General features: G+C 44.3%; 2 protein-coding genes across 2 annotated transcripts in view; one reads left to right on the top strand and one right to left on the bottom strand.

Moving 5' to 3' along the window:
• Positions 1 to 14,340, top strand: part of T265_10274 (hypothetical protein) — a gene marked incomplete at both ends in the record, with an annotated part of 28,855 nt that extends 14,515 nt beyond the window's left edge. Inside the window, 6 exons of the mRNA XM_009176594.1 lie at positions 1,137 to 1,627; positions 2,415 to 2,799; positions 5,207 to 5,629; positions 6,503 to 6,676; positions 11,186 to 11,297; positions 12,825 to 14,340. Coding sequence (XP_009174858.1) covers positions 1,137 to 1,627; positions 2,415 to 2,799; positions 5,207 to 5,629; positions 6,503 to 6,676; positions 11,186 to 11,297; positions 12,825 to 13,656 — 2,417 coding nt within the window. The remainder of the gene's footprint in view (positions 1 to 1,136; positions 1,628 to 2,414; positions 2,800 to 5,206; positions 5,630 to 6,502; positions 6,677 to 11,185; positions 11,298 to 12,824) is intronic.
• A 1,470-nt stretch (positions 14,341 to 15,810) lies between these two features.
• T265_10273 (hypothetical protein) lies at positions 15,811 to 27,074 on the bottom strand (the record flags this gene model as incomplete). The annotated part of the gene is made up of 7 exons (XM_009176593.1): positions 15,811 to 16,149; positions 20,192 to 20,320; positions 22,311 to 22,508; positions 24,758 to 24,924; positions 26,102 to 26,345; positions 26,603 to 26,769; positions 26,810 to 27,074. Coding segments are annotated over 4 exons (678 nt in total).
• Between the last annotated feature and the right edge of the window lie 310 nt (positions 27,075 to 27,384).

The raw sequence follows: 27,384 nt of genomic DNA, 5'->3' as shown, positions 1-27,384 counted from the left end.
AAACCGCACGAAAATTGCAGTCCTTGGCAAGGTAACGTAATTTTTGCAGGAACGCGTCGACTAATTGGCCCGGTTCTTGTTTGGTAGTAGCCAGCACGTGGCGGGAAAACACTTCATTTTTGGGTTTAATGTACATCTTTTCGAGCGTCTGGATGGCGTCTTCGTAAGTAGTACAATCACAAACATGTTGATAGACGGACGGAGAAAGGAAATTTACCAAAAGTTTTCTTTTGTCAACGTTTGGGAGTTCGATGCATGAGAGGAAGTTCGTAAATGTTTCGTGCCAATGGATCCATTGTTCTGAAGCAGAAGAGGATTGGGGATCGGCGTCAAACCGATCTGGGCGAAACAATCGTTCCATTGTGTTTTGATAGAAGATTAAATTGTTGCGCACTCGAATGATTGTGCCAGAAACAGAGAACGAGGATTGCCGAATGATTGGCTTTAACCTTCTATCAATTGCAGTACATCAGCTAAAACATTAGGAAACACAATTAGCTCAACGAATAGCGAGTAAAAAAGTTAAACACAACGTCAGTATATAACACGGCAGTCATAGAACACTCGATTTCTAGCATTTGTTAGATTTCGCGAATAGCGGTGGATGTGGATGAGTAACCACGGTTGGTGACTTTGGAGTTTCCTAAACACATCAGATGATAAGTATCCACAATAGTCATCTGTGGTGAATGCAGCTTTTATTGATGCGAACTGCGACCGTTCGCAAAGGTAAGATACGAATAAGTATGAGGGTATGTTTCACTGCGGAGGTGCAACAATTAGATGATGAATTTCTCGATTATTTTATGTGGTAGTTATTGGTCCCTAACCCAAATTTATAGTTTATAAATTTTGTTGGTTTATCCATGCTGGAAATATCCCCTCGATTACACAGAGCTAGTTTTGACGAGCCATTCATAAAGTAATGCAATTCTTGCTTCTTTTTATTAAACTTACGTGTCTTGGGTCTGTAACCGATCCATCCAGCATGAACCTGAATGAAATGGGGAAAACAAAACGACATAAGGAGTGTTTTGCTGTTGGCACCAGTTCCATCATTATCCTGGCACGTTATCCGTATCAGACTGATTTGCTGCACTTAGCTTACTCTTTTTGGCATTCTCAATTCGTTCCAGTTGACACGGTCAGTGGCTGTCGGTCGCCACTGGTTCATGCCAGTACGGTCCAAATGAAACAACCACTCGTCCCCCCGGTATCATTCAGTGTCCCAGGTTTGCCCCTTCTTTTTGGGGTTGGCGACACGGGACAGCTAGGACTTGGTCCAGATATCACTGAACGTTCCAGACCATGTCGGTTTAGCAAAGCCAGCCTGACCGCCTTGGGTATAAGCGATCAGGATTTGGAGTCACTCACTACTCAGATCTGTGCGGGTGGCATGCATACGGTTTGCCTAACCGGAGCCGGTCGAGTGATCACTTGTGGCTGTAATGACGAGGGAGCCCTAGGACGAAACGTGTTGTCGGATTCAGAACTTCAGCCACCCACCAAGAAACCGCATATTGATGGAAAGGAATCCGGCCACCAGAACTCTGATGTTACAGACCTTCTCGCAGAGGAAACATACCCAGCCTACGTGCCTCTCCCACCCAGCGTCAAGATATGTATGGTGAGTACCACTTGCTCCACTGTTCCTGGCGTCTTTATTCGATGTCGAGGTTGCTTACTTAGAGGTGCGCTTTCCTCGTACTGTTAAGCTCATTGTTAATGTACTTATACTATGACCTTGGGTTTTCTCTAAATGGCTGCGGGATTTGTAGACTTCGCGTTAACATCATGCTCTCCTGTCTTAGCGCAACTATTCTGGCGAGTCCACGCCAAACGAGTAATGTAACCCGGAGATAGGTATAGTCTTTCTTTGGATGATAACTTATTCGACTTTAATCGGGCAGTTTGACCGTTAATATGCAGCTATCAAATCTATGTTGTGCCGGCTAGGAGGAATAAAATTGCGCGCCTTTAAAATGTCGTATATCGATTGGGTGCATGATTGGTTTTAATATGCGAGAGTACATATGGTAATCTAAATGTGGAGATCAACAAATGTTTCCTTCGTACTATCTCCAGAAATAATGCGTTTTCTGCCACACTGCTACAGGAGAAAGTGGCAACTAGTTTTTTTATTCAAGACTCACTATGCTCTCTGTATACATATTGCAGCGAATGTCCATCGATACCGAAGGCGATTCATTTAGCAGAATTTTTCACCTGGCGAAGGGTTTTCACCGAGCATGACACAAGCAAGAGATTTAACACCAATCCACTTTTCAAATGGGTCTGTTTCGTCCATAAGCTGGTGTAAGCTTATATTCTTCCGCTCTTCCACTCCTTATCGGTTCAAACCGAATAACTGACATAAAACTCAGTTGAGGATACACTTTGTCTGCTACTGTTAGGTTTCGGCGGGCGATAGTCACACAGCTGCCCTGGATTCCGAAGGTCAGGTCTGGCTATGGGGCACGTTCCGTGGCGCCAGTGGTCCTATTGGGCTCACAGAAGCCGGAGAAATTAGTCAAACTCCAAAAAGACTGTTTCCTCCCATCTCCACCGCACCCGCTACTGACAGAGCTCCTGGAGGTGAGGGGAAGCCAATCCCATCCAGTGCAGTTAGTAGCTTGCACATGGGTATGGGTGCCCGCGTGGTGAAAATTGCCTCTGGACAAGATCATCTGGTTTGTCTCACTGATGAGGGGCGTCTCTACACAATGGGCTGTGGGGAACAGGGCCAGTTAGGCCGAATTGCTGAGCGCTTTGCCCGTACTGGAGGCAGACATGGAATGAGTAAGTGACAACTCATGTTTTTATTTTTTGCGCCTTTGTTCCACATATGATGTATCGTCTACCCTTTTTATTACTTTTTCTGGTCATCAGACATGGTAATTTGGTATAGGACTGCTCAAAACTGTATGGCAATTAATAAAATGGCCGGTTTGCCTACTGGTTTATTGGTCTGTACTGGTTTAGCCCATACGTCGAATTCGTTGACATTGGTGAGTGACCAGATAAGTGATCTTGGATTTTCACGGTCTTCACGCTGGCTCTCATGATTACCGAGCCGTATGTCTGAACCTTACATGCGGTCGTGAACAACATGAGCTACCGCGAGATGGCTCAGTGGTTAGAGCGCGAATTTACTGACAGGAGGGTCCGTGGTTTGAACCCGACCTCTGCCTCCCGACTGCTCTTATCTAGGCTTGGGCTACTTGGCAGTATCTCAGCTCTTGTGCTTCCTTCGGATGGCGTGGCAGCTAGGCACCGAAAGGGTGTTACAGCTGAGCGATTATTATCATATTATTAAGCTACCGCTCGTTTGGTCCTGATTAGGTTCATCAAGCAGATTTGGCAGATCCGTTGTCTGGTGCTCGGAATCGAAGTCCACACTTTTAACCACATCTCGCAATCTCTGACCGCACCTTTTCACATAACTCATATGAAGGTAATCCTATTGAAGAGGATGTTAGTAGCTTAGGTTGCGAGCAATCACAGTCGAAAGTAAGGCCTAGATTAGATAAGGCCTAGAGACTATAAAGGCATAGTTCTTATCATCAGCTGTAAACTATGCATATGCAGTAGTTATGCCTGCCACAGTTTTGTTTGCGGATCATCTGGGAGGATAGGAGTAGGTGGCTATGCGTTCGAAATAGTGGCTGATATGATAGGTAAGCGGATGCTGGAAATCAGGAGGAGAAGCCGAACACTAAGGGCAACAGCTTGTCCCATGCACCTCAACTGCACCCTGTCTGTCAATGCCTCTAATCATTGATGTGTGCCCTCAGGTTGCCAGTACAGAGAGCCGGTAGTGATCAGCGCAGTTGGGTTTACTGGTAATATCTTTCATACATGTCTAGTCATTACCTAATCTCCTCTGTCTCGTTGCCATCCTCGAATGGTTTTGCGCGAAAGGCTATCCGAAGAATTCGGCTGACTGGCATACCGAACACGTGACCAAGCCAACATGATCTGTGGAGTATGATCAGTTCATCTATCGTGGGCAAGTTTATCCCAAAAACCATTCGACGGACTTCAGTGTTACTGGTCCGATGTCTTCACCGGACTCTAGCAATGGTCCAAGGTCGCCGGTGGCCAAACACTGAAAGTTTTTTGACGCCCTTTTGACTTCCCTAGATTTTGAGCGCACGCATCTTGTATATTCTCCTGGCAAATCCCTTGAGCTAGTACGTAATTCGTATTGTTGTCGGGTGGTATTGTAGGTAACTCGGTGACCTGAGTGATGATGTTTCTTTTTTTGTTATCATTGATTATGATATGTCATTTACCAGCTGTGGATGCTTTGGTAAGATGCAAAGTTTGCCAAGGGAATTTGGCACCTCTGTCGAGCTCGAGATGGCCCAGTGGTTAAGGTGCGAACTTACTGACCGGAAGGTCCGTGGTTCGAACCCGACCTCTACACCTCGACTGCTCCTGTTTAGGCCTCGGCAACCCGATAGTATCTCGACCCTCGTGCTTCCTCCGGGTGGCATGGCAGATAGGCATTGAAAGGCTCTACATCCGAGTAGTTATTGCTATTATTATTATCACTATGATATTATTTAACATCTCTGTCATCTAGACGTATTTCCGCTTCGCTCCAACAGTTTTCTGACGTACAGTCGTTCTTGCTGATGCACTCTGTGAACTGACGACGGTTACTCTCTTCCTGCTCATTAGTAACTTGCGTACTTACTCAACTTTCCGGCCTATTGCCTGTCCAATTTAGACTCCTTGTATTCTATTATCTTGCGGCGCCTCTAGCCAGACGCAGGGAGCATCACGCTGATCCCATCCTGGAAAATGAGTCACACCAACAGTATCCGGATTCCTCATTTTCGTCCTTATACCCTGATAGATTTTGCGGTGATGGATAGCAGTGTAGAAAGCTTACCATAAAGCATCTTCGAGTCACCTGTGAATTTTCAAGGACTGTTTGGGTCCTTTATTTCACTAAACGCTGCATTACTCCCCTCCCCCCAGTGGTATCGCCTACTGTAAGCCGACTCAATCTATGCTGTTAGGTTGAGGACTACCATCCTTCTGGTAGCCAGAAGCATTGCATCCCACCGGAATCTTCAACCGCTGGTGTAATATGTGAACACCGTCTTTGAACTAATGGTGGTCGCACATCGACAGGCTTCAGCTATCTTTGAACAATACATCCTCACCATATCCCCATTGTCTTCTGTTTCTTTAGATGCGTTGCTAAACCCGGCTGAGTGTCGTGTCCGTGGTGCTGTGCGGTTTTCTGATGCATGGGCGGGTGGTTTCGCCACTTTTGCACGCTGTCAAGCCACCGGAACCATTTATGCATGTGGCCTGAACAACTACGGTCAGTTAGGATTAAAGAAACCGTCTGCAGTTGTGAACGGCGATGCAGATGAGAACGATGAAGCCACAATTGATGGGGGACTTGGTGAAGAAGGAGACGAAATGGATGTAGACGCAGCACGGTTGATTACTGACCAGAAGGAAGTGGATAAATCCGAAGCTGCTCTACTTGCCCGACAAGGTCCTCTTATTCAGTTTATGCTCACCAAGGCTCACGGTTTTTCCCGTGACCGGAACTGGCGCCAGTTTGCCGTTGGTATGCATCACACATTAGCATTGGATGGTCTCGGTAGGTATTTTCATACTGTTTATTTCCTCTGGTTACACACTTTCCACACTTTACAACCGAACTAAATTAGCTGATTGCTTAGCTTTCCAAATTCGCATGCATTCTAGTTCTTGCACAGCGTTTCAGAACGTTCATTCATTTAGTTGAGTGCTGGTGCTGCCTGAGGTATTTTGTTTGGCCTACACAGACAGGACTTCACAGCATTCACTCTATCTAACGACCTCCCTGTAGGACATCCCACCCTAACGTGATCCAATGGCTGTGCGTGACACTCCCAAACGATATTGGCCCTCCGGTTGCGAAAGCCTTCCCCCATATGAACGCCTTTATCTTTTCGGAGTCCATATGGATGGTATGTCGCTCGGCTCGATGTAGCACGTGGATCAGTGAACTTTTTGACAGCAGTCGCTTGAATTCCTCCATTTCCTAGCTATGTAACAGTTGGCTCCCATGACACATATTGCCTACAAAGCTAAACGGTGTTCGCTAGTTATATTTGACCACGGAAAGGTTACTGTACACGGTTTTATTCTCATACGCTCCCAATCAGATAACTGTTCTGTGTGTAACTAGTAGGCACATTTTTCAACTGCATAGATAATTAGCGTCCGTAGCTCGTACCGAATATCGAGAGGGGGCAGGTTCTCATATTACTCCCTACCGGCAGCTGACGTGTACACCGTTGAGAGCTCGGTTCTGCGAGATAGCACATTCAGGCCATTCGAATAGTTGACTCATTGTTCATGTCTTGGCCCAAAATCATTTTCCGAATCCACGTAGTCTACTTTGAGTTCAGCTACTGCTTAATTTTGGTTTCATGCTTACAAAGGCTTCTCATACTTCTTACATGCTTACTACCCATTTTTTACATAGGTCATGTTTACGCGGTCGGTCGTCCGGATTACGGGCGGCTCGGTTTGGGAAAGCCAACTGCAGTATCTCACTTATCAGTTCCCCAGCCATCGCGCGTGCAAGGACTGCTCTCCGATCGCACTTGTTCATGGGTAGGATGTGGTGAAGCCTGTTCTTTCGCCGTAGACACATCCGGTGAGTTGTAAAGTTTTTACTCTACCGTTACCCGGTGCCTATGTTCAGCTGTAACGCCCTTTCGGTGCCTAGCTGCCATGCCATTCAAAGGAAGCACGAGGGCTGGGATACTGCCAGGTTACCCAAGCCTAGACTGGGGAAGTCGAGAGGCGGAGGTCATTTAAGGACCTCCAGGTCAGTAAATGAGCGCTCTAACCACTGAGCTACCTCGTTCCCTACCCCGTCCCTGCTCAGACTTGATGCTTAGCTCAAAGCGCTCTCTCTGAGTTGAACGGTTCTCCTTTATCCGATTGTCGGACCGTGCAAGGTCACCTACCGAAACAGTTTGTCATCCAGATTAGCGTGGCCATTTTGATCTAACAAAGATTGTGCTTACATCACACTTCCATCTGAGGTGCACTGTATGTTTGGTGGTCCAGATTGCTTAGCCCAATAGTCCTTTGGTGTTACTTTATAACTATCCAGTTTAGGTTTACTATAAAGCAACTGCTGCGGTCTGAAAATTCGTCACTTGGTGAGCTACCTCGCACCGAATCGCCTTATATAACTAATTGACTGACCGGTGGACAGCGTCATACCTGTCCAATTCCGGAATAAACATACTACCGATAGGCCACTTGTAGCTGAATGGCTGTGCTCCTGCGCTAGCTAGCGTTTCGGATCTTCCTAGGGATTCGTGAGGTGCGCCCCCTTAGGGATTTCCGACCACGGTGCCTTTTTGCTCTTGAACATAGTTTGGCCTCTCTTGTAAGGTGAAATTCAGATTCGACTAAAGATTCAAGACGCTGTTGGGTAGTTGGGATTACGGCGAAAGCCGACAAGCAGCTTGCGACACTCGTCACATCGAGTGCCGTAGTCCCTTGAATAAACCTCCTCACGGAAGACCACTTCATTCCGGTCCTGTAAGATTTTCCCCGAAATTGATATCCTTTGAGAGATCACCCCTCCCAACAAAGAGCTCTAAGCGTCCCTGAGAAACAGCTGCCTCTCCAAACAATAACCAAAATGGAAAGTTTTTGGTTTTAATTCTCCTACCTTAAGGCACCAAGTAAACGCATGACTACGCGCGGTACACACGAGTGTGGTTCCAACGTGGTTGGGGTTTCCAAAAATGACTTCCAGATATATTCACCCTAATTGTTTCAGTAATCATTCGAAAGTATCCGCCTCCAAAGACAGGTTATTGCTCTGAAAATCATATACTAGCGCTCTCCATCATCCACGGCTAAGCAGATAGACAACAGTCTAAGGTGTGGAAACGTGACAACATACAACAGAACCTAACATAAGAAACGCGACAAGTCTCGAACACCGGTCGAGTAACATACTTTCTATTTGGATTTCTGGATGTTTTTTTAGGCCAGAGTTTCTCAAACTTTGACGCACAGTGTGCGGCACCATCATTCCTCATTTTATACATAGCCCGTGAACAAATGGTCATCCAAGAGGGGCCCATCGGAATAGAAACCACCCTTCTGGATATTGCGTAACATCACTCTCCGAAAGGCGCGATTTAGTGTGTGACATCTTTCCAGAGATGTTACCTTCTCGAGAATTTCGAATGTTATCCTGCAGATCACGTGTGTTGGCTAATAATGATTCTGCAGAAAGTTTCTAAACTCATACTTGGAATACATCTGCTGATGATTTATTTGCACTTCACGGTGGTTCTCTCCTCGATTTACCAATTTTGAAGTAAGGATTTGGAATTTTAGACTTTTCCATATTCCGGGGTACACGTCAGAAATGAGGAAACTAGCACTGGTTTATAGCTCAATGAACTTGCCAATGTAGGACAGGAATAGTGGAGATGTCTACCTGTACACAGCAGTTAGTGTTAAGTGAGGGCTTGGCTACACATCGGCAGTTGTATTTGACCAATCCGGTGCGGTAGCTCGTTTAGCGTATGGAATTCGTTCGCTCTCAGACACAGCTGTCAACGCGAATCAGGTGTCTTATTGTTGACTGGTTTCTAACACACTGGGTCTTATCAAGGCCTACCCGGGGCGAACAAATTAGCATTAACCTGGGGGAGCACCATTATACATATCGAGCGCTTATCAATAACAACACAAGCCTGTCAGCAATAAACGAATGTAGACCATTTCGGTATGTTTACACACACACTCACACACATACACACACTTAAGTGGTACTATCAACAGACCCATCGCAGGTAGCAAAGATGCACATGAACAGTGTCTTGTATGATAATGCAGTAATACCTATCTTGAAGTTGTAGGACTGCTAATTCAAATGGGGGTGTTGATAAACAAAACTGTCAGTTAACTATCAATGTCCACGGTATAAAACACACATTAGTCCTTCCAAGAGAGGCTTCCCCCAATCAAGATATGCCCCCCTCCTCAGATTGACTGTGAATTTGATACCTCTGTACCTCTCCAACAAGGTGCACTGAGTTCTTACGTATTTTAAACCAAGCCTGGCACAAATGCAGCATTCCTAGCACACACCTGCAGTTTTAGCCTCAGCATCACCTTTCAGACTAGACATTTTGTGGTTACTCTGCTAGTTCCTTGGAGATTTAGATGAGATCAAGTATCGAAGCGGTTCGCCTATGACGAATAGCTGCATGCGGTCTTTAGGGCTGGAGCAACTTTAAACACCTTTTTGCTGTAGGGAGACAAACTCAAGAGACCAATCAGAAATGATCTCTTTTGAAGGTCTGTTTCTCTAGAAAGTAGCCGTACACTCATCTTCCCTCGGGAAGGTCGAAAGTGGTTTCTTCTGAGAGTAACTTTGCTGAAATATGCCTCATGGGTATAATAAATTGGTTTGACGATTGGTCTATACTGGGGATGGTCTTTGCAGTCCCTTGATGACTTCACTCAGAACTTTGTATTGGAGTATCGCTTGATTGTGTCACATCGTAACTGAGTGTCATCGTCTGTCAAGTATTTCACATAACTGTGTAGAACTAACGCAGATCTAGATAGCTTTGACACCATTGTTCCCCCCGCTGAACGTAACATCTCCAGAGATGAGATCGTGCACAACTTCGTACCCAAACGAAAGTCTGATGCAATGCAGTTAGCGACTGTGAAGTTGTGCCTTTTTAACTGACCTTGACTATTACCATTGTGGCGGTGTTTGTGGACGTTGGAAGTGCTTTTTATAAGGCGTTCGTTATATTGCATGCGTTATAAGATAGGGCCGCAATATAAATGCACTAGCCGCAGCGCATCACGGGGTCATTGTCGTGGTCTGAGGTACCTTGTTAGCCTTATGACCGGTAGAGGACGTCCCTCCCCAAGGGAGTGTTGCCTCCTATTCAAGGCCATTTAAGCCGTTCCTCATGTGTGGTCTTTGTTCAGGGATTACCATGTTAAGTTTTTTACTCTTTGGGCTTTGAGCCGTCAGTATTCTCTGTCATTAGTTGAAAAACGCTTCGTTGTTACTCGAGGAGACACCATCAGGCATGCTCAGTCTAATGTTTCAAGCTCGGCAAACTAACACCCAAGTAATGCACTCGAGGTACTTATGTTCTGTAACATTACCATTTGGGATGTAGAGCACTCGACTCGAAAATCCGAAATAACCAGTACAAACGTAAGGACAGTTAAATGAAGCAACCGGACAGCTGAATTTACGGGAAGAGAACTCAGTCGGCCAACTAGAAGGCAAGATGGAACAACTGGTTTAGTCAAAAGTATCCAGACACCTCAATCAAATATCAGCGGGAAAAATGGCCAATGATATGGCCTTACAATTAGTTAAAACACTCTCTGACACAAATCGACCAGTAGGAACACAAGACAGGTTACTCTCAACACACCGACCAATCAATTAACGAGATTACTGACCACGACTGCAAGTCGATCGATCAGATGATTGGGTCCGACCAGCTGATCACAGTACGGCAGTAATCGTCAGTATGAACACGGAGGTTGCTGTCTCTGATAATAATAATGATAATAATAATAGTAATGAGCACGGTTATCATACACCTCGCACTGGTAGTGAGAAGGGGAGCACTATAGCTCATGTTATACGGATGATGTCGCCTTAATTAACGGTGAAATGTTTATACTCCAGTTGGAAATAATTGCAAGGAAGCCGATTACCAAGCACAGCACTCTGGCTACCTGTATTCCGTAGCGTTGCCAACTCCTCTATCCGACCGGTATCCACCGTGCCTCTGGTTAGCCTAGAAACGCAGTTTGCAACTTTTTCTCATAATATTATGTGTGTTCTGGAAAGTCCCAAACTCTCGCCTATCGTTTCGTCGAAATCGTGTCTATAGGCATGGACTAACTCACTTGGTTTACTAAATGTTGTTGATCGGAGCCAAACTGACTTGAGCTATACTCCCTTTGATACATGTAATCGGTTTCTGTTTTGTCCGTACTCGGGCGTTATCGTATGAATTCGGACGGGCTGGCGGGAAAATGATGCAGTGAGTGCTTTCTTCTGGTCGTTTCTTCAAAAACACATTTTGTCATCTCCGTATGCTAACGGTTCTCTCACATCTGTTTTTTACTGTTACAGGAATCGCCTACTCGTGGGGAATGGGCAGTAACAAGCAATTAGGTCACGGAGATGACGACGATGAGGACTGCTACGAACCGGGAGTTATCAAAGGCAAACAATTGGAAAACAGGTGAATACACTGTGATTTTGCGCTAAAGGGGCTCTTCCTCGTTTGTTACACGTTCTTGTTTCTCTGGTGAACTTATTGCCGACAGTCATGTGATATTCTTATGATGCCTTTTTTAGCATTCCTCCCAACAAGTGGGAACATTTTCATCACAATTGTAATCATCAACAGTGATATGTGTCAACAGTGATGCTTAAATTCCCTACGGGCATGTCAGTTCACTAACTTATCGCTTTCAATCGTAGGAGAGCTCTTTGTTTTATATTTCCCGACAAGTGACCGAGCAAGGAATGTTCATACTGAATAGCTACTCGACTTGACTCCATGAGGAGCAGTTTTGTCTCATATTTCGTCCATCGGTAGTCCATCGCACCTTTAATTCGGGTTCAGTCGGGCAACTCCGGAAACAGATGCTAACATAGTGTGCAATGGGCAGAGGTGAACGGTGGTCGTTGGCTTGTTCGCTGAGCTGGGCAATTTGATTGCAATTTGATTGCGGTGGGTTGGTGGTTGTGCCAGCACAATATATATATATATATATATATATATATATAAAATATCAATTTCAGGTAGCCCCAGGCCAACCGATGTCAGTGGCGTTCTTGTTGTCTGGAGGTCTAGGCACCTCGGAATGACTGTGGCAAGCTAGCGCTAAGTCCCTTCTACGTCCACCTTTATTCTTTTCTTTACAATAAGGCTTTCAAATAAATCATAATTGTACGGCAATGAAGCATCGATGTTGAACGCTGATGTCATGCTGATGATGACATTCAGGATCTCACGGCAACGCGGATCCGGTAACTTACCGGCTGTTCTTGGTTCCCTCTATTCCGCCTTGTGAACCCTGTGGTTAAAAACCTGAGATAAAGTTCTCATTCCCTTCAGCCAATTTCACTATTCTAGAGAAATCAATCGAGGTAACCTCACCAATGCAGCCACGGGCATAGGTGGAAAACACGTGACAGTGCCGTCTGTGCCCATCCCGTGAACACGCATTCCGATTGTCTTGGATTGGGACATTACTGTCCCCAATGTTGTATCTGCATCCTCACCACACTGACTGGCGACATTTATCCCATCAATGTGCGTGCTACCTCTGGCTCACAGTCCTAGTCACATCACATCCCGCCTCTTTGCGATTTCCATATAATAATCTGACCTTGCCTTTGTTCTAATCCATCTTTTGTCGCTTGCGAATTCAATGGTCAATTCCCATAATTCCGGCTCTTGTCACACTATCTCTTGTGATACTTAACCGTGCAGTTCATTCTAGTCTTAGCTACTTACAGTCCATTACCAATAGAAGCAGCCCGTCGTAATTGCACAGTCAAGCTGGCAAATTAAGGTTTATCTACCTCTACACGTAACATTCCGTCTACTTTTATTACTTTCTTCAGAGTAAGGCCTTCAAGTAACTAATGGTTGTACGACAACGAAGCATCAGTGTTGACCACTGGTGTTATGCTGTCGATGATGATGATGACTCGCTACTGATTATTCGATTACCCTATACATGTCTCTCCTCCACAGGTTCGTCTCTATTATTGACGCAGGTGGTCAACACACTGTCCTTCTTGCCCATTCTTCACTACCTTCAAATGGTATGCCTCTAGCCAACGCAACTTCCCTGTCGAATGATATTAACAGTGGAAATGGATACGACCTGTCTAATGAAGCATCATACATGTCCAGTGCCTTGAAGAATCCCTCGTCTGAAAACATCAGTAGCAACACAACTATTCCGCATCCAGCATCTGATAATAAATTTGCGGATTTGTCTGGTATAGCTCCGGTGTTAGCACCAGCACATCCAAGGCGAAATCGTCATCTCAGTCCCTCCTCCGTAACGGGCTATGCTCCCGTCACGTTCCTGGGCCGGGGAGCGGATAGCACCACATGTAGTACTGCGGGTGCGACAATAAACAGCAGCGTCCACAGTTCGGCAGTGTCGGACACAAGTTCTGTTGGTTCATGTGCTTCAAACACCAGTACAAGTAGTCAGCTGAACAGTGCAAAGAGTACAGACGGCGGTGGAAGTAGCCGTTGCAGTTCCTTCGGCACTTATAGTATACAGAGCAGTCTGCCCGTGGGCCCGCCGGCGGAGGACGTCCCAGGAGTGTCGGCAAACAGTGGTTCTTTGATGTTGGATCCTCTAAGCGCCTCGCTGCTAGCCACCTCAAGGACCCTAACGCAGACAAACAGAGCTAGTGCTGCCGGGTGTCGGTCCACTCAGATTCGTTCAGCTGGGATGAGTATTTGCAGTACTAGCAGTGAAGCAGGCATACTAACGGACACCATATCTTTGGGTTCCATGACTGCTTCACCAGCCGACTTGATTAGCGGAGAGCAATCTAGCAGCTGAAAACGTTAAACGCTCAAGTAACAGGAAAGCGCACACGGATGGAATGTTTCTTATCATCTTAACCTTTACAGTCACCCGTTCCAACACCAGCTGTGAATGCCCTTTCCTTAGTCCAGTTTGTGCGTGACCCAATGAGTGACCCCTCTGATCTATTTCTGTTCGTCTGCGAATGTGATTCGGTGCGAATCATCCTAACTTGTGTGCGTTCTCAGCGGTGAAACTCCCCGTTGTACACATTGACCCTCTAAGCCCGTCTCTCGGCACAAGAGCCGGAATCCTGAAAATGAACCCTAATCGCTGCTGACCCTTTGTCATCCTTTCCTTTCTGTCGTTTCCAGGGATGAATGTACCAGTTTATTCCCATGTGTCTATTTTCAATTTGATATGCATACCTAACATGCCTGTCGACAGAAACCACTCTTTTTCATCGTGGAAGACATCTGCCAGGAGTTTTCTTGCCGTTTAGTCTCCATAACAGTTCACATGTCAAAAATTCACAACTGTGTATATGAGACTCGAATTTTTGCACTACAATATGAACTGGCGTCGATTATCTCCTGAAAAACAATTTCACCATACTGAGCCATACCAACGTTCTCCTGTCTAGAAAAAAAATGCAGCTTATGAGATAGAGGTGCGGGTGTCACTTGTCTACCAACACGTACAAATTCATGCATACTCTCCAAGCTGGTGATTTCTCTGACTCTGATTACCTGGCCAAATTAACTGATGTAGCTTAGCCGTTCGCACGCATTCAAATACTTCGCGATTTAGCTATTTACTGTATTCACACAATCAGAAAGGTTGGGCACGACTCTTTCGAAGGCTTTGTGGGTTTCTACCTCGTAACTGGTGTACATGCTGTGCAGTTGAGTTGCACTCGATTGCGACTGATGAGCGGTGCGTGTGGGAACCCAACAAGTCCCGCGATTGACGTGAGATGCACATGTATGAATAGACTACCACGGAAGGGGTTAACACAGACAGCTTATCCTTGTTATTCGAAACGATTGGCAGGTAGCTCGCATTGAAGGTATTTTTAGATGTATTGTCCAGTCTCCATACTAATAAGCCAGTCTCCTTTAGGATGTAAGCTAAAGAACATTTTTCTCTGCTGCTTAAGCAGATTTTTCGAGTTCTCGAAGCAAAGTACTCAACGTTTTCGCTTCTGTAGAGCAAACCTAATTCACATATTGATCCGTCTGATAGGCAACTAAGTTGTACGTCCGGAAGAGACTTCCCCGTTCCTCTTCTCCGCAGTACAACGCACCTGAAAATCAGCACGACTAAGTCTAGCAAGTGGTTCAAGTCAGTGTTCTTGTTATTCTCACTATTTCGATGTTTTGTATACCCTCGAAGGTCAGGGCAACAATAATCAACTATTATTTACCTTGAATACTAACCAAAAGCCCGGAACGCTCGATCACCTAAATTCGTGTCAGACACTCGTGAAGTTATACATACTACACTTCAATTCCTGATGATGGCGCTTGAAGTTGAGTGGCGCAGGTAAATTTGTTATACGTGAGAATTTCCCGATGCCAGTTTGAACTTCAATGTGGCAGACGGATCATTAGTGAATCCTAGGGCAATCGTAACTGGGAGCGAATGTTTCTGGCCTAAGTGTTTCTGTTGGCAGCGTGAAAAATTCGCGGGAACTTCAAATCACAGGTAATTCGTTTGTCTAGATACAGCGATTCTGATCAGTATTCCAAATGTGATTTTCCCTTTTGCAGACAACGAGGCGAGTAGGTTGCAGACTATAGCGAAAGGACAACCCAATCAAAACACTTGTTTACAACATTTTTCTTTTAGAAAGTGAAAATTCCGGGGCTATTTTAAGGAGTAGTACTGTTTTACTGTCGCAATGATTTCGAAGCAGTCCCAACACTGACGGAAGGTAGAAAATCTTATAGGGAGCTGACCAGGCACGCTTGTGAGGGGACGTTGGTGCGAACTGTTATCGTCTGATTGCAGGTTTCATCTTTGCAGAGGATATTACGTGATTTCCCGTGGGTGTATGATTCATTTAACCTCAAATACAGGGATATTTGATGCTGCCATACCAGGCCGCTCAATCCGTCCAATTTTTAATGTAGGATTCAAATATCCTTTTCCATAGATCAAGAATGCTGAAAGAACATTGTACTCAGAGAATAAAGCAACTCAAAAACTTGGTTGATGTGTTAGCAGGATAGATGAAGTCATCTGTAACTCTTGTGATGTTGGGATTTCGTCTTCGGACTTTCGGTTGCGAACGTTAGCACCTGCGGTAGCGAACGCTCTGCGGAAAGCATCCACAATCAAGTTTAGCTCCATCACTTTGTTCCGGTTTCGCTGGTGACCCTCCCTTTTCCATATGTCGTCCATAAGTTCTTTGTACCAGTCTCTGGCCTGCTTGCCAATGCTGTCCGCCAGATTGTCTATCTGAAGCAAGTGGGCATCGTGGCTAGCTTGGAGGGCATTGGTCACCGTACTTTTGTCGATGAACATCTGTAAAAGACAGCGGTTTTTTGAAAAGAATTAATCCAACCAATGTGATGAAAATTTTAGCGATAATGACTTGAAGGAAATCGAAGAAAAGTCGTTCAGCTGTAAGCCCCTTTCGGTACCTGGCTGCCACGCTACCCGAAGGAAGCACGAGAGCTGAAATACTGCGGGATTGTCAAAGCCAGTTTAAGATCACTGGTAGTGTTCCATTCCTTACACAGAGTTAACTACGGATCCTTGTGGGACGAGTGACCTCACTCGAACGTTCAGTTAATCACAATCATAACAAGCATGGGTGTTGTGTCAGTGTTATTGCGCATGCAGCGTCGAGTCCTCTGTGTTCACCTCATTGAAGTGACAGGACAAAAGGTATTCCCCTTGTCTATATTTTAAATTACTTCCACCAAACGGCCTATAGTAATGGCTAGAAGACGATATAACAGCGAGCATCGAACATCACACCGAGTCTTACGACAGTTGTTATGGGGTCGGTAGTTTTTGTACGCACAGTGGTGGTTGTCGCGTTCTAACTAAAACGAGTTGAGGATTCGCATGTGAGTCGGGTCAACTATCTGATCCTTTTCAGAGTTGTGTTGCACATTCCAAAGCCACTTCTCCCACAGCCACATACTACTGATACTGAACTGTCAGCATTGTGGGTCTGAACGTGATTCCTCTGATTGTGGGGATTCTTCTTAACAGGACATCCTGGAATGTTCGGTTCACAGTTTGTTCTGCGTAGGTCTCGTTGTGGTTGGCCGTAAAAAGTAGGCATATAAGGATTTCTTTGATGGGATTTTGGCATCCCCAAGAACACAGCCTAGTTGGTCGAATGTGCACATTGCTTACGTTGTGAAAAAGGATCTTTACCAAGCATCGATTATACACAATAGGCGAGGCCAATGTTTAATTGCGGCCTTACAGCAAACTGTACATTGTGAGGGTCCACTCGAATATCGAGTGGCCATCTGGGATAGCTGGACTTCTGTTTTCATGAGGCATTGACATACTGCGGTGAATGCTATCCGTAATATCGGAATATTAGGCTAGGTTACAAGTAGAGCTCAGTATCATACACGTATGGTTGCAGAGTTGGTTCTTGATCTTCACCGGGAAATTTCTTAGTTTGAACTTAATGAGAGCTACCCTGTAACGACACTGTCAGTTTGTCGTAAACAGTTCCTTTATAATCTAAACACATTTCCTGTATACGGAGCAGTCTTGTAAATTGGTACATCCAGTGAAACATTGTTCAGTAATGTGGTCACAAAGGTATTCAACTGTTTTCCCTAGCGAGATGTTATTGAATACAATGGAAAACAATTTTTGGGAAAGTGACACTGAGCACTCAAGTGTCTGACAAAATTCACAGGGTTCTTTTGAATTGTGTGTGGGTTAAAACTTCCAAACGGGAACGATAAAACCAACCAGCTAACAATTAAGACAACGGTAGGATGAATATTGCATGTGTAGAACTGACTTCAACGGTACATTTGGTTTGTGGTTTTTCGGTCAATTCCTGATTCATGATGTTGGGCCTCCAGTTGGTTTTAGACTCAAACACAACTCATTGCTGTTTAGACGACTCTAAGTTCACCAGTTAGGACTAAGAGCACTCCAAACTGTACGAGACACTTCGAAGCCTATCCTCAACCTCGCATTTCCAAATGCTCTCCGTAACCAGAAGAAGGTCTTAGACTTAAGTTCGAGTTGATCACACTGCGAATCACCTGTTTGTGGCTGAACGATCGAGCGTTCAGACTACTAGCCAGGAGGTCGTGGGGTTCTAAATCCCCAGGAGGTTTGTGGGATGCGCCCTGCTGATGATTTCCAGTATGAATGAAACAGCTGTACAATGCTCCTCGGGTTTTCATCATAAATCATCCTCACTGACAAAATACCTGCACATATCACTCACAGTCACAAAGAACCACTGATGAGTAGAACAGATCGATACTTCTCTCAATAAGTCTAAGAATTTCTCCAAAAAGTCAGTATGGATGACAGGTTACTGCCTAGCATCAATGACACGTAGCTGGAGGATGAGAAGTTATGGATTGCGTGGCACATCTCTGGAACAGGTCACACAGTTGACCCGCCTCAAGCCATCGAGACTCCCGTGCATCCTCGCCTTGAAAACGCTCGAATTAGAGCACGACAACCAGCAATGTTTGCACAAAATTACTGATCCAAGTCGTTCGCTTACCTCGGAACTGAACCCGCCCAGACCTGCCACTTTTTAAATGCCTTTTGCAAAATACTGTAGACTTTTACATTTTTGACTTGTGAAAGCATTTCAAAATATCAGCACATCGGATTCTCTTTGGGGAATTTACGAGTCCCGTTGAAAGTGATCTGTTCAGATGTGGTCTCTGTATCACGCCTTCTGTGCGTGGTAATATTTGTCATTTTGGTGCTTTCTATCCCACAGGCTAACCCGAATGAAGCTGTGCTAATCATCTTGTCGCTGGGGGCGTCATACAGCGTATCTAATTATTGGTGAAGGCTACACGCCGAACACCGACGGTCAAGTGCTTGTATTTCTTGTTTCGATTGTGATTTCTTGACATCGATTTGTACGTTCATTTGTCCACTATCTTTGTGACCTACAGGGGTTGAAAAGGGTGTATGAACAAGCCTTTTGTTAGCCCTGTCCAGATCCGGAGGCTGTCTTGTCATTTGTAACTCAATAGGGGGGGGGGGGGGGGCGCGGTCATCAGGAGTCCGCTCAAACTTGATGAAAAGCTAGACAATGTCATGAATGGAATACCGGAACCTGGAAGGAGCAGAGAGTACAATGCATATAGAAGGAATAATACGATACATCATAAGTCTGGTTCAATCAAAGACTTGCGTGTGGTATTCCTTACCTTAGTTACGGAGACCAGCCTTTCCTAATAACCGAAAATTATATCGTTTGGATGAAGGTGTCACGTGCAGGACGGGCCAAACGAAGGCGTGCCCTGATTGGTCAGAATGCCAGCCAATCCGAGTCAAGCACCTTTGACTTGACGCTTCTCGCCCCCTCACGGAGATTCTGACACGACCTTGTGGAACATTGTGACTACTCTATAAATACAGTTGTAATAATTTTCCTTTGTCCCCATAAAGGGCTGTGTAGAGCTACCGTGCCTTTTGATATACCGTAGTGGATGGAGCAGGAAACCAAGGGGCCGATACAGAGTTGCACGGATCGTCTACCAAGTTACAACAGTCAACGTCGGTGAATCGCTTCTTCTAAAACGGGGAGGCCTAGCTTTCGCATTGTGTTCACTGTAAGTTGCAAAGGGATTAAGTGCATTCTCGACACAGTCCAGTAGTACCCGCAGATTGTTTATGGTGCTTCACCTAAACGATGGGGAGGATACCCGAGTCAACTGAACCCGCATGCTAGTCAAGTCGGTAAAAGCCCCACTACCGTGGAGCGGCATGATTCTGTCAGGTTCGTAGGCCATAGCTTTCCAGTTTGGTTTCCATCGTATGCGACAGATGCGCTTAGGCCGAAATAGGGTGAAGGAGTTTGGTACGCTTTCGTTGAACCGGAAAAACTGTTATAAAAACCGCCTTTTTGTTTTTGTGTGCGACGCAATGCGAGTAACAGTCCTACGGCTGCTCGCTTCTCCCCATTAGGCTTCTTCAGCAAATGAGTATAAAGCTATCTAAGTCAAGTCAAGACGTTCCAGCAATTTTCGTGCCTAGCCTGTCTCAGGATGACTCGATGGGGATCATAGTGCTTCCACAAAAACATAAGGATAGGTGGATGTAAAGTTAAGGTATTTCAGAGGATTTTCTCTAGATGGCATAAACCTCCGAAGCGTTGCACGCCCCTTAGGACGTCTTATAGAGTCATCTATCAAGGCAATTTAGGTTTGCTGTATGGTTCTTTTGTATCCTAGCAACGCGGTTCGCAAGGACTTCGGCCGTACAAATGAAATTTTTGTTGTGACAGAGAAACGATTATCATCAGAAAATTCATGTGCCTTGGATGGAGTGCAAAAACGGCGTAGGTCGTTGCTGGGGATGCACAAATTACCAAGACACTTACCGTGATTAGTTGGTCTGAAACATTTGGCGTATAGTCTCCGCGCAGGAATCGATCCAAAACCAGTGAGGTGAGATCGGTGAGCTTCTCGTTGAACTGAGCTTGTTGTTCTCGACATTCCACAAAATGTTCCTTAAATAGAATAATAAGGAAATGTCCCACACGAGTTCATTTGGATCGAACTCTTCCTAAAGATCACCTTCATAGAACAATATAAAAGATGTATTAGTATGCTCCCCTGTCCTGTACTACATGGTCTGGTTTGAGTACATTTTATTACAAACAATTCGTTGGTCAAAATCCTATCGAACATTGTAATACCTAATCTCCGGGAAGTATTCGTATGGGCGAGACCCCCATAAATCACTTACGTTATTGAACTAGTCCGATAAGACACGGAACCGCTCAAGGAGTCATCCATTGGAAGTAGAGTCCAATCAGTCCTGATAAAACAGTTTTTTTTTCAAATTTTTCCCCAATGGCACTCACTGAGAAGAGACAACAGGATCGAGCAAGTGGGTCTTCGGGTTACAGTTTCCGCGGTTGATTACAGTCACCCATATCCCGACTTGCCTCCATTCTTTTACCAATAAAAGTTCGACGCTAACATGAGTTCCCCGCTTAGAATGGATCTAAACTGTGCACGTGGTTTAGCATAATGGTACCCAGTAATTTTTCAACCATTCAAGCCAAGTATGATAGTTCATTCCAGTCCCTTCCCCGTCCACCTTTATTCTTTTCTTTAGAATAAGACTTTCAACTAAATAATGGTTGTACGGCAGTGAAGCATCGGTGTTCAACACTGATGTCATGTTGTCGATGATGATGATGGTGACGACGACGATGATGATGATGGTGATTGTAGAATTTGTCAATAGCAAGCAAACCAGAGAAAAGTGGCGGAGTACGCTGGGTGTTAACAGGAGAATCGAGTCAGTATCCTCACGATTTCCTACAATTGGAGGTGCCGCCTCATACTTCACTTGGTAAGATATTCAAAGTTAGTTTCTTGATGTCACGCACTGCCTGTGAGATATTCGAAAAATTCAACTCTACACTACCGATTTCTCTCTTCTTAGGACTTATTAGCCAGAGAGAGAGAGTCTACACCTTCCATCAACATTATGTACTACTTAGATACCAGATTGCAGGCATGTGGCGAGATGCACACGTTTTCGAAAGTGGTTTCTTACAGGTAGGGACGTGTTCTGTCCAGGAGCAGCGTAAAACGCTACCAGATACATAATGATGTCAAAAATTATGGTTATTTTTATGAAATTCCAGAATTCTTTTAGTTTGCTGTTATTTAGGTGGGCCAATTATTAAATGATCTGTTTTTAGGCATGGGAACAATCACAAAGACATGATTTTCAGGCAGATTCCTGAGGATATTGATTCCTCGGTCTGATGTTTCTAAGAACGACTTATGCCCGCTTGGGAATATACCGGTGGGTGACAGAATGCTTGAGCTCATTGTCATCTCGCGTTAAACTTTTGACCACGGAATATTGATTGGCTATTCGACGATATGTGCCGTGTGTGAGGCGATAGCCAGAAAAACGATGATATTTGCTATAGCTTTGCAGTTACTGCTCCCTGGAGTGTTCAACCACGGGAAATCACCCCCGTATCAGAAGTTTTCCACCTGGTACCTTGAGCACCCAAAAATAGACTGATCTTCCTCTGATTTGCAAAACAACACCAAGCTCACTAAGGTTACACATGCCATGGGTAAAGCATGTATAGAACTTCCATCTGAAATGATTGTACGGCAGTCATCAGCTTAGTTAGTTACGATGGTTCGAAGTTAGCACAAATTAAATCGTTTACTTGTGATTATTTTCCTTCCACAACCGGGTCGATTTGCGTAAACAGAGTACAAGTTGTCCGAACTTACGTGTCGATCGAAAGGTCAAGGTTGGGTTGGAACTACAACTTACCGATTAGGAGTATGCGTCTCGGTCTCTGAGCTATCTTGTGTCCAGTAACCTGAACCGTGACTTGCTCGCTCTACGGATACAGACACAAATTTACCGAATTTGTTGGTCGTTTTACCGCACTTCCGTTTGAAAAAAAAACAATCCCCACTTGCGTTCACTGTATTGAGGAGCGCGTGGCTTACCTCAACGTGTTCGATGAACGAATCGATCATATCCTTCATGTTCAACTCAAAGTCCTTGATAAGCTCGTCAAGCTGCTCGACTAGAATGAATTCGTTGTGCATCAGTGCATATTGCAGAGCATTGACCCGCTGATTATAATCCTTCATCTTCTCCTCGAGTGCCACTTCATCGCTCAAGGTTTCTAGTTCTTGAAGAGTCTGGAAATGTGACATGAAGAAAGTCTCCACAAGTGTTTTGCGTGGTCAGTATCCAGGTAACTTGAAACAAATGGCAATTCAAAGCAAGGTGAACAAAGTTTACGAAGAATTAGTGACTACAAGGGTTTCACAAAGGATCTTGGTATCTTGGTTCTGGTGGCATAGTAAGGCTACTGTTTTATTGATGTCTAATGTGAACTATGATGAGTTATTAGGAACAAGCTACTCCATGCAGTCCGGATTCCCATGTGCAAGGAAACACCTTAACTTGTCCATGTTCGGCTCAGTTCATGTCTTAACCATGAAGCGTGCGCGCGTATCAGTAAACGGCGTTGAAATCTACTACGTAGGTTGCGTGATCTAGCATTCCGAATGTTCTACCCAGTTACCCAGTGAACTTAGAGCGTACGCTATCCCCCATTAAAGGGATGGTGTGGAATAGACCTCACACGCCATAGTTCATCTTCATTTTAACACCGTCGTTCTTTGTTCTGATGCAAGAGTTCACGGTATGCTGTAGAGGTACAGTGATAACAACCAAGCTGTTTTTACTGGCAAGTACTCGGAATACGAAATGTATCCATGGTTGAACGAAGTCCCAGCTTGCAACACCAGTTACGCCAATCAGAAATGGGATGAAACATGTAAGTTAAAACGCATTGATGAACAAAAAACAACGCACAAAAATACACGTACTTGTTTGTGAAGGCGTCACAAGAGAAGCTACTCTGTTGTGGCCTGTCGCAAAAGAGCAGTTTAGAAATGAATTCCTAGCTAGTTACGGGGCGAGCTTGTTCGATCACTTTGGTGTATGCGCAGGAGCACAATGACAGATATGTTATTGTTTTGTTGTTCGTGGTGGCGCTGCTACGATTGCTGACAGTGGTAATGATGGCAATAGTGATTGTGAGGAGATCGAACAAGATGAGAACTTTCATAAAGGAAACTACTCACAAGGTTGCTGAAAACTCTTCGACAGCCCAAGACCGGTTTCGCCCTTCTTGGGTTTCATCAGGTAGGCACAGTCCCCGAGTTTCCGTCAACCGTATGTTCTACTTGAACCCAAATTGGACTATTTTCGAGAAATACACTCATTTACAAATCAATCTGGTTTTCACGAGAGACTCAACTGAATCTCTCGTTTATGATATTCTACAACTGAATGTTCTGCACACAGGCCGGCCTCACGGTTCAGTTGGCACGATATTTGAGATATCGCAGTATATTTTCATAAAGGAAACTACTCACAAGGTTGCTAAATACTCTCCGACAGCCCAAGACCGGTTTCACCCTTCTTGGGGCTCATCAGGTAGGCGCAGTCCCCGAGTTTTCGTCAACCTTATGTTCTACTTGAACCTGCTTTTCGGTGAAGTGACCGCTATATAGCATGGTTTCAGCAGGTGAAATACGGTATTCACATCCCACCGGTACCATGTGCAAAATGAGAATGAACAACAGGGTTGAAAAGAAACACTCGAGTTCGCTTTATGCAAACTGAGAATGTTCCTGTACACGGAGCAAAATGGTCGGACTGCTGAGTAGCCTGAATTGCAAACAAAAAAAATACAGAATAAGAATATGCAAAATACAAAGGCACACGCTGATGGGACCTGTAGGAAATTTCCAATCCGGTCAGATGGTCTCAAAGAGCGCGTTCTCAATCGATTTAGTTTTTTTTGTGGAGCTATCTAATGTTGACTGGCGTCCGATATGGAATAGCCTGTCAACTGTGGTTGGATCGCTTCATGTCTGCACAATTAGCATAAAACGGAAGTTTTGCATGGAGTTGGATACACCGCTAAGGGCCTGAGTTGGAAGGAATATGGTTGGCGAATAAGCACGCAGAGATTTGTTGTGACCTATCAGCAAGCCTGACAGTGTCACAATCAGCAACAACACCAGAATAAACAATGAAGTACGTGATAGGCGGCAACATAAATAGTTGGGAAACCCTGGGCAAACGTCCAACGTAATTGTCTGAGGTTAATGGCTGTTTTGTAGGACCAACTGTCTGCGACCTGTACAGGCCATCATCATTAGGAGAACGTTCCTTTCGTTCGTCAAGATCATTCCTTAGATGAAGCTATGATTGAACAGTTTGAAGTGCGACTGAGGTTGAAGTGCACAGGAACCTAGTACTAAGCTTCGATTTTTGATGGTGAGACATGTCTAACATAGCTCCCTTGTTTTATATCCCTCTGGAGCCAAATAAAATGATAAAGTCGTTGGGTCACACGAAGGGAACTTACCTCTTTTTGATATAGTCTGAAGTCATCAAGTAACTTCGTTCCTTTCTCGTAGTTCTCCTTTTTTGTAAGGTTCAAAGCGGACCAAAAGTCGGCCAGTTCTTTGTCTCGCTTTTCCAGTTCATTCAATCCCAACTCGAACACACCCTTGCATTCCTTTGTGAATGCCTCTGAGAAAGTATTCGAGCCTTAGGGTTAAGGCACTTCGCATTGGTTCGTTGAATGGAACATTCGGGGGACACCAACGCACTCGAAATTTTCCGGAACTAATACTGACCGACATTCTATCTTGCCTCACATACTTGAACACAAACAACTCCCTTTGGCTATCCAGGTTGGGAATATCAGAAAGGTTTTTGATATTCATGCTATTATGGTAGTAGTCCTCTGTAACATGAAATCAGTCATTGATATAAACCTTGCACACAGTAATGCATGTTTCTGTGTCCTTCCTGCTCTTATCCACTTAGTCATGCACCGCACTTTCCCGTCTGTATACTCCCCTCATAAGTCATTTCAGTCTGTTTATTTGAGACTTAACGCCAATTTCATCATGAAGTGATGGTTTTGGCAATGAAGGCCACCACTGGTTTTCAGGATACGAAAACGGAATGTCACTAGTAATTTTCCGTCAAGGTAGTTTCGACCCAGTAAATAAAACCAAAACGAAAGAATAATTTGTAGGCAAAACAGCACAAAAATAGTAAACTACTGAAATAGTCGAGAATCTTAGTCAAACAGACTTAGTTTTTCGGATGAATACTGAGCTCGCTAATTCACGGTTAACTTGGTAGCCGGTGAATTGGCAGTTATCTACTGATTTAGTTGGTAAATATATACGTCATACGTTTTTTCTGTTATTTCCTTAGGTATTCATTTATTTTTGCAATAAGTTGGCTGGGTAGCTGGCCAGTAAAAGAAACTAACTATTTATTTATTCACGTGCTCATTTATCTTACTCGTTGAGTGCCTAGTTCCTTATTGGTTGATCAACCACTTAGTTGTTTGTTTCGTTGTTTAGTTAGTTGATACGAGTTCATCCGGGTTTTGAATTTTTTGACAAGTCGCTGAATGCATTCTTGAGCGGGTGAATAAGTGCGCGAGTGAATGAATTTCACCTTTTTCTAATTATTAGGTCATCCTCTAAGGTGTTCAGTTACTTAAGTAATTGAGAACTAGATTTGTAAATTGATCGGGATTTTGACAAGTGATTTGTTTTTCTGCGCGATTGTTTGTTGATTCTTTCGTTATTTGAATGTGATCTACCGATTGGTTGCTTGGCAGTTAGTTTTGACTAATTATTTTCAAATGAGTAGGCTGCTGACCAAATACAAGTAAAATGTTGACAAAAAGGATATGCTTTTATGCTGTGCCCAAATTCTGAAATTTGTAGCATCTCCTTTCCTTCGGGGTCATCTTGGAACAGAACTTCAAATATTCTGTCATTATCCAGACCGGTAACAAAAGCCCTTCGGTGCATCGCCTTTTGGGAATCCATTTCCATTTTCTGTTTCTCCAATTCCTGTTCATTCATTTCTTTGGCCGTAAGCTCATCTACGAGCAGCTGGTGCGTTTGATAGGCTTGTTCCTTCTAAAAAGCCGCTTGTGCTTGAAAAAAACGCCTGTTCCTCTAAAAAGCCGCTTGTGCTTGAAAAAAACACTCACAAGTTTTTCATCTATACGTTTATAATCCAGAAAGACTAGCTTCGGGAGAAACGCGTTCACAACCAATAGGTACCCTTCCTCATCACATAATGGGTTGCCATGTAGACAAAGAGATCTCAGTGCTGGAAATTTCCTAAGATAAATCAGCTGTTGAAGCTTTCAGAATTGAGATAAACTACCTACATCTTCAGTATCCGTCAGTTTGTTCCGTCCTATCGATAAAACCTCCAACTTCCGCAAAGTGTCCAAATTCTCCAGACTTTGAATTCGATTGCTGTATAAACTCAGATCTTCCAGATTCACCAGTTTCTCCAGCCCAGTTATGGCTTTGATGTTGTTGAATGACAGATCTGAATGTATTATTCTGACGTATGTTATCTTCACAGTTACCAAGCCATCTCAAGTGAACGAGATGATCTATTCCTTCAATCTTTTCAATAATATTGTTATCTAACTGTAGTTTGACGAGTTTGTCGAATCTCCACAGATGATCAATTTTTAAGATATCTAAAACCACTTTTATGGCATTGTTGACAGGCATACTGCGGTAATCCAATCTTAATGTAGAAACGTTGGAAAAATCGATACCGTCTTGTCTAAGAAGGGTTCCCGGATAGCCTTCAAATCCTTGAGAATATATGGCTTCCTCCAACATCGTTTTATTTATCACAGCGGGTTCAATATTGCCATAAAGGCGTGCCATTTGAGGGGTTTCTCTGAAAGTAGAAATTGTGATCAGCGTGTAGTAGTCAGAAAGGATGTCGCGTGGTGTACAAACTGGTGGCCATTTTTTGCGTTTTGGTATCCGGTTAATGTGTGTGTAATAATACAAACTGACTCTTGACGCCTTGCCACAAAAAGCTCGTAGAGGGACAAAATAAACGTGAATTGTTACTTCAACTTTTGGGTTTGAGTGAAGTCACTTCGATTTGTCCGTAGTTTCAGACCTTATCCGTCATCGTTGT

This window comes from Opisthorchis viverrini (genome assembly GCF_000715545.1).
Source record: "Opisthorchis viverrini unplaced genomic scaffold opera_v5_352, whole genome shotgun sequence".
NCBI lineage: Eukaryota > Metazoa > Platyhelminthes > Trematoda > Opisthorchiida > Opisthorchiidae > Opisthorchis > Opisthorchis viverrini.
This window is presented reverse-complemented; position numbering and strand designations above follow the sequence as displayed.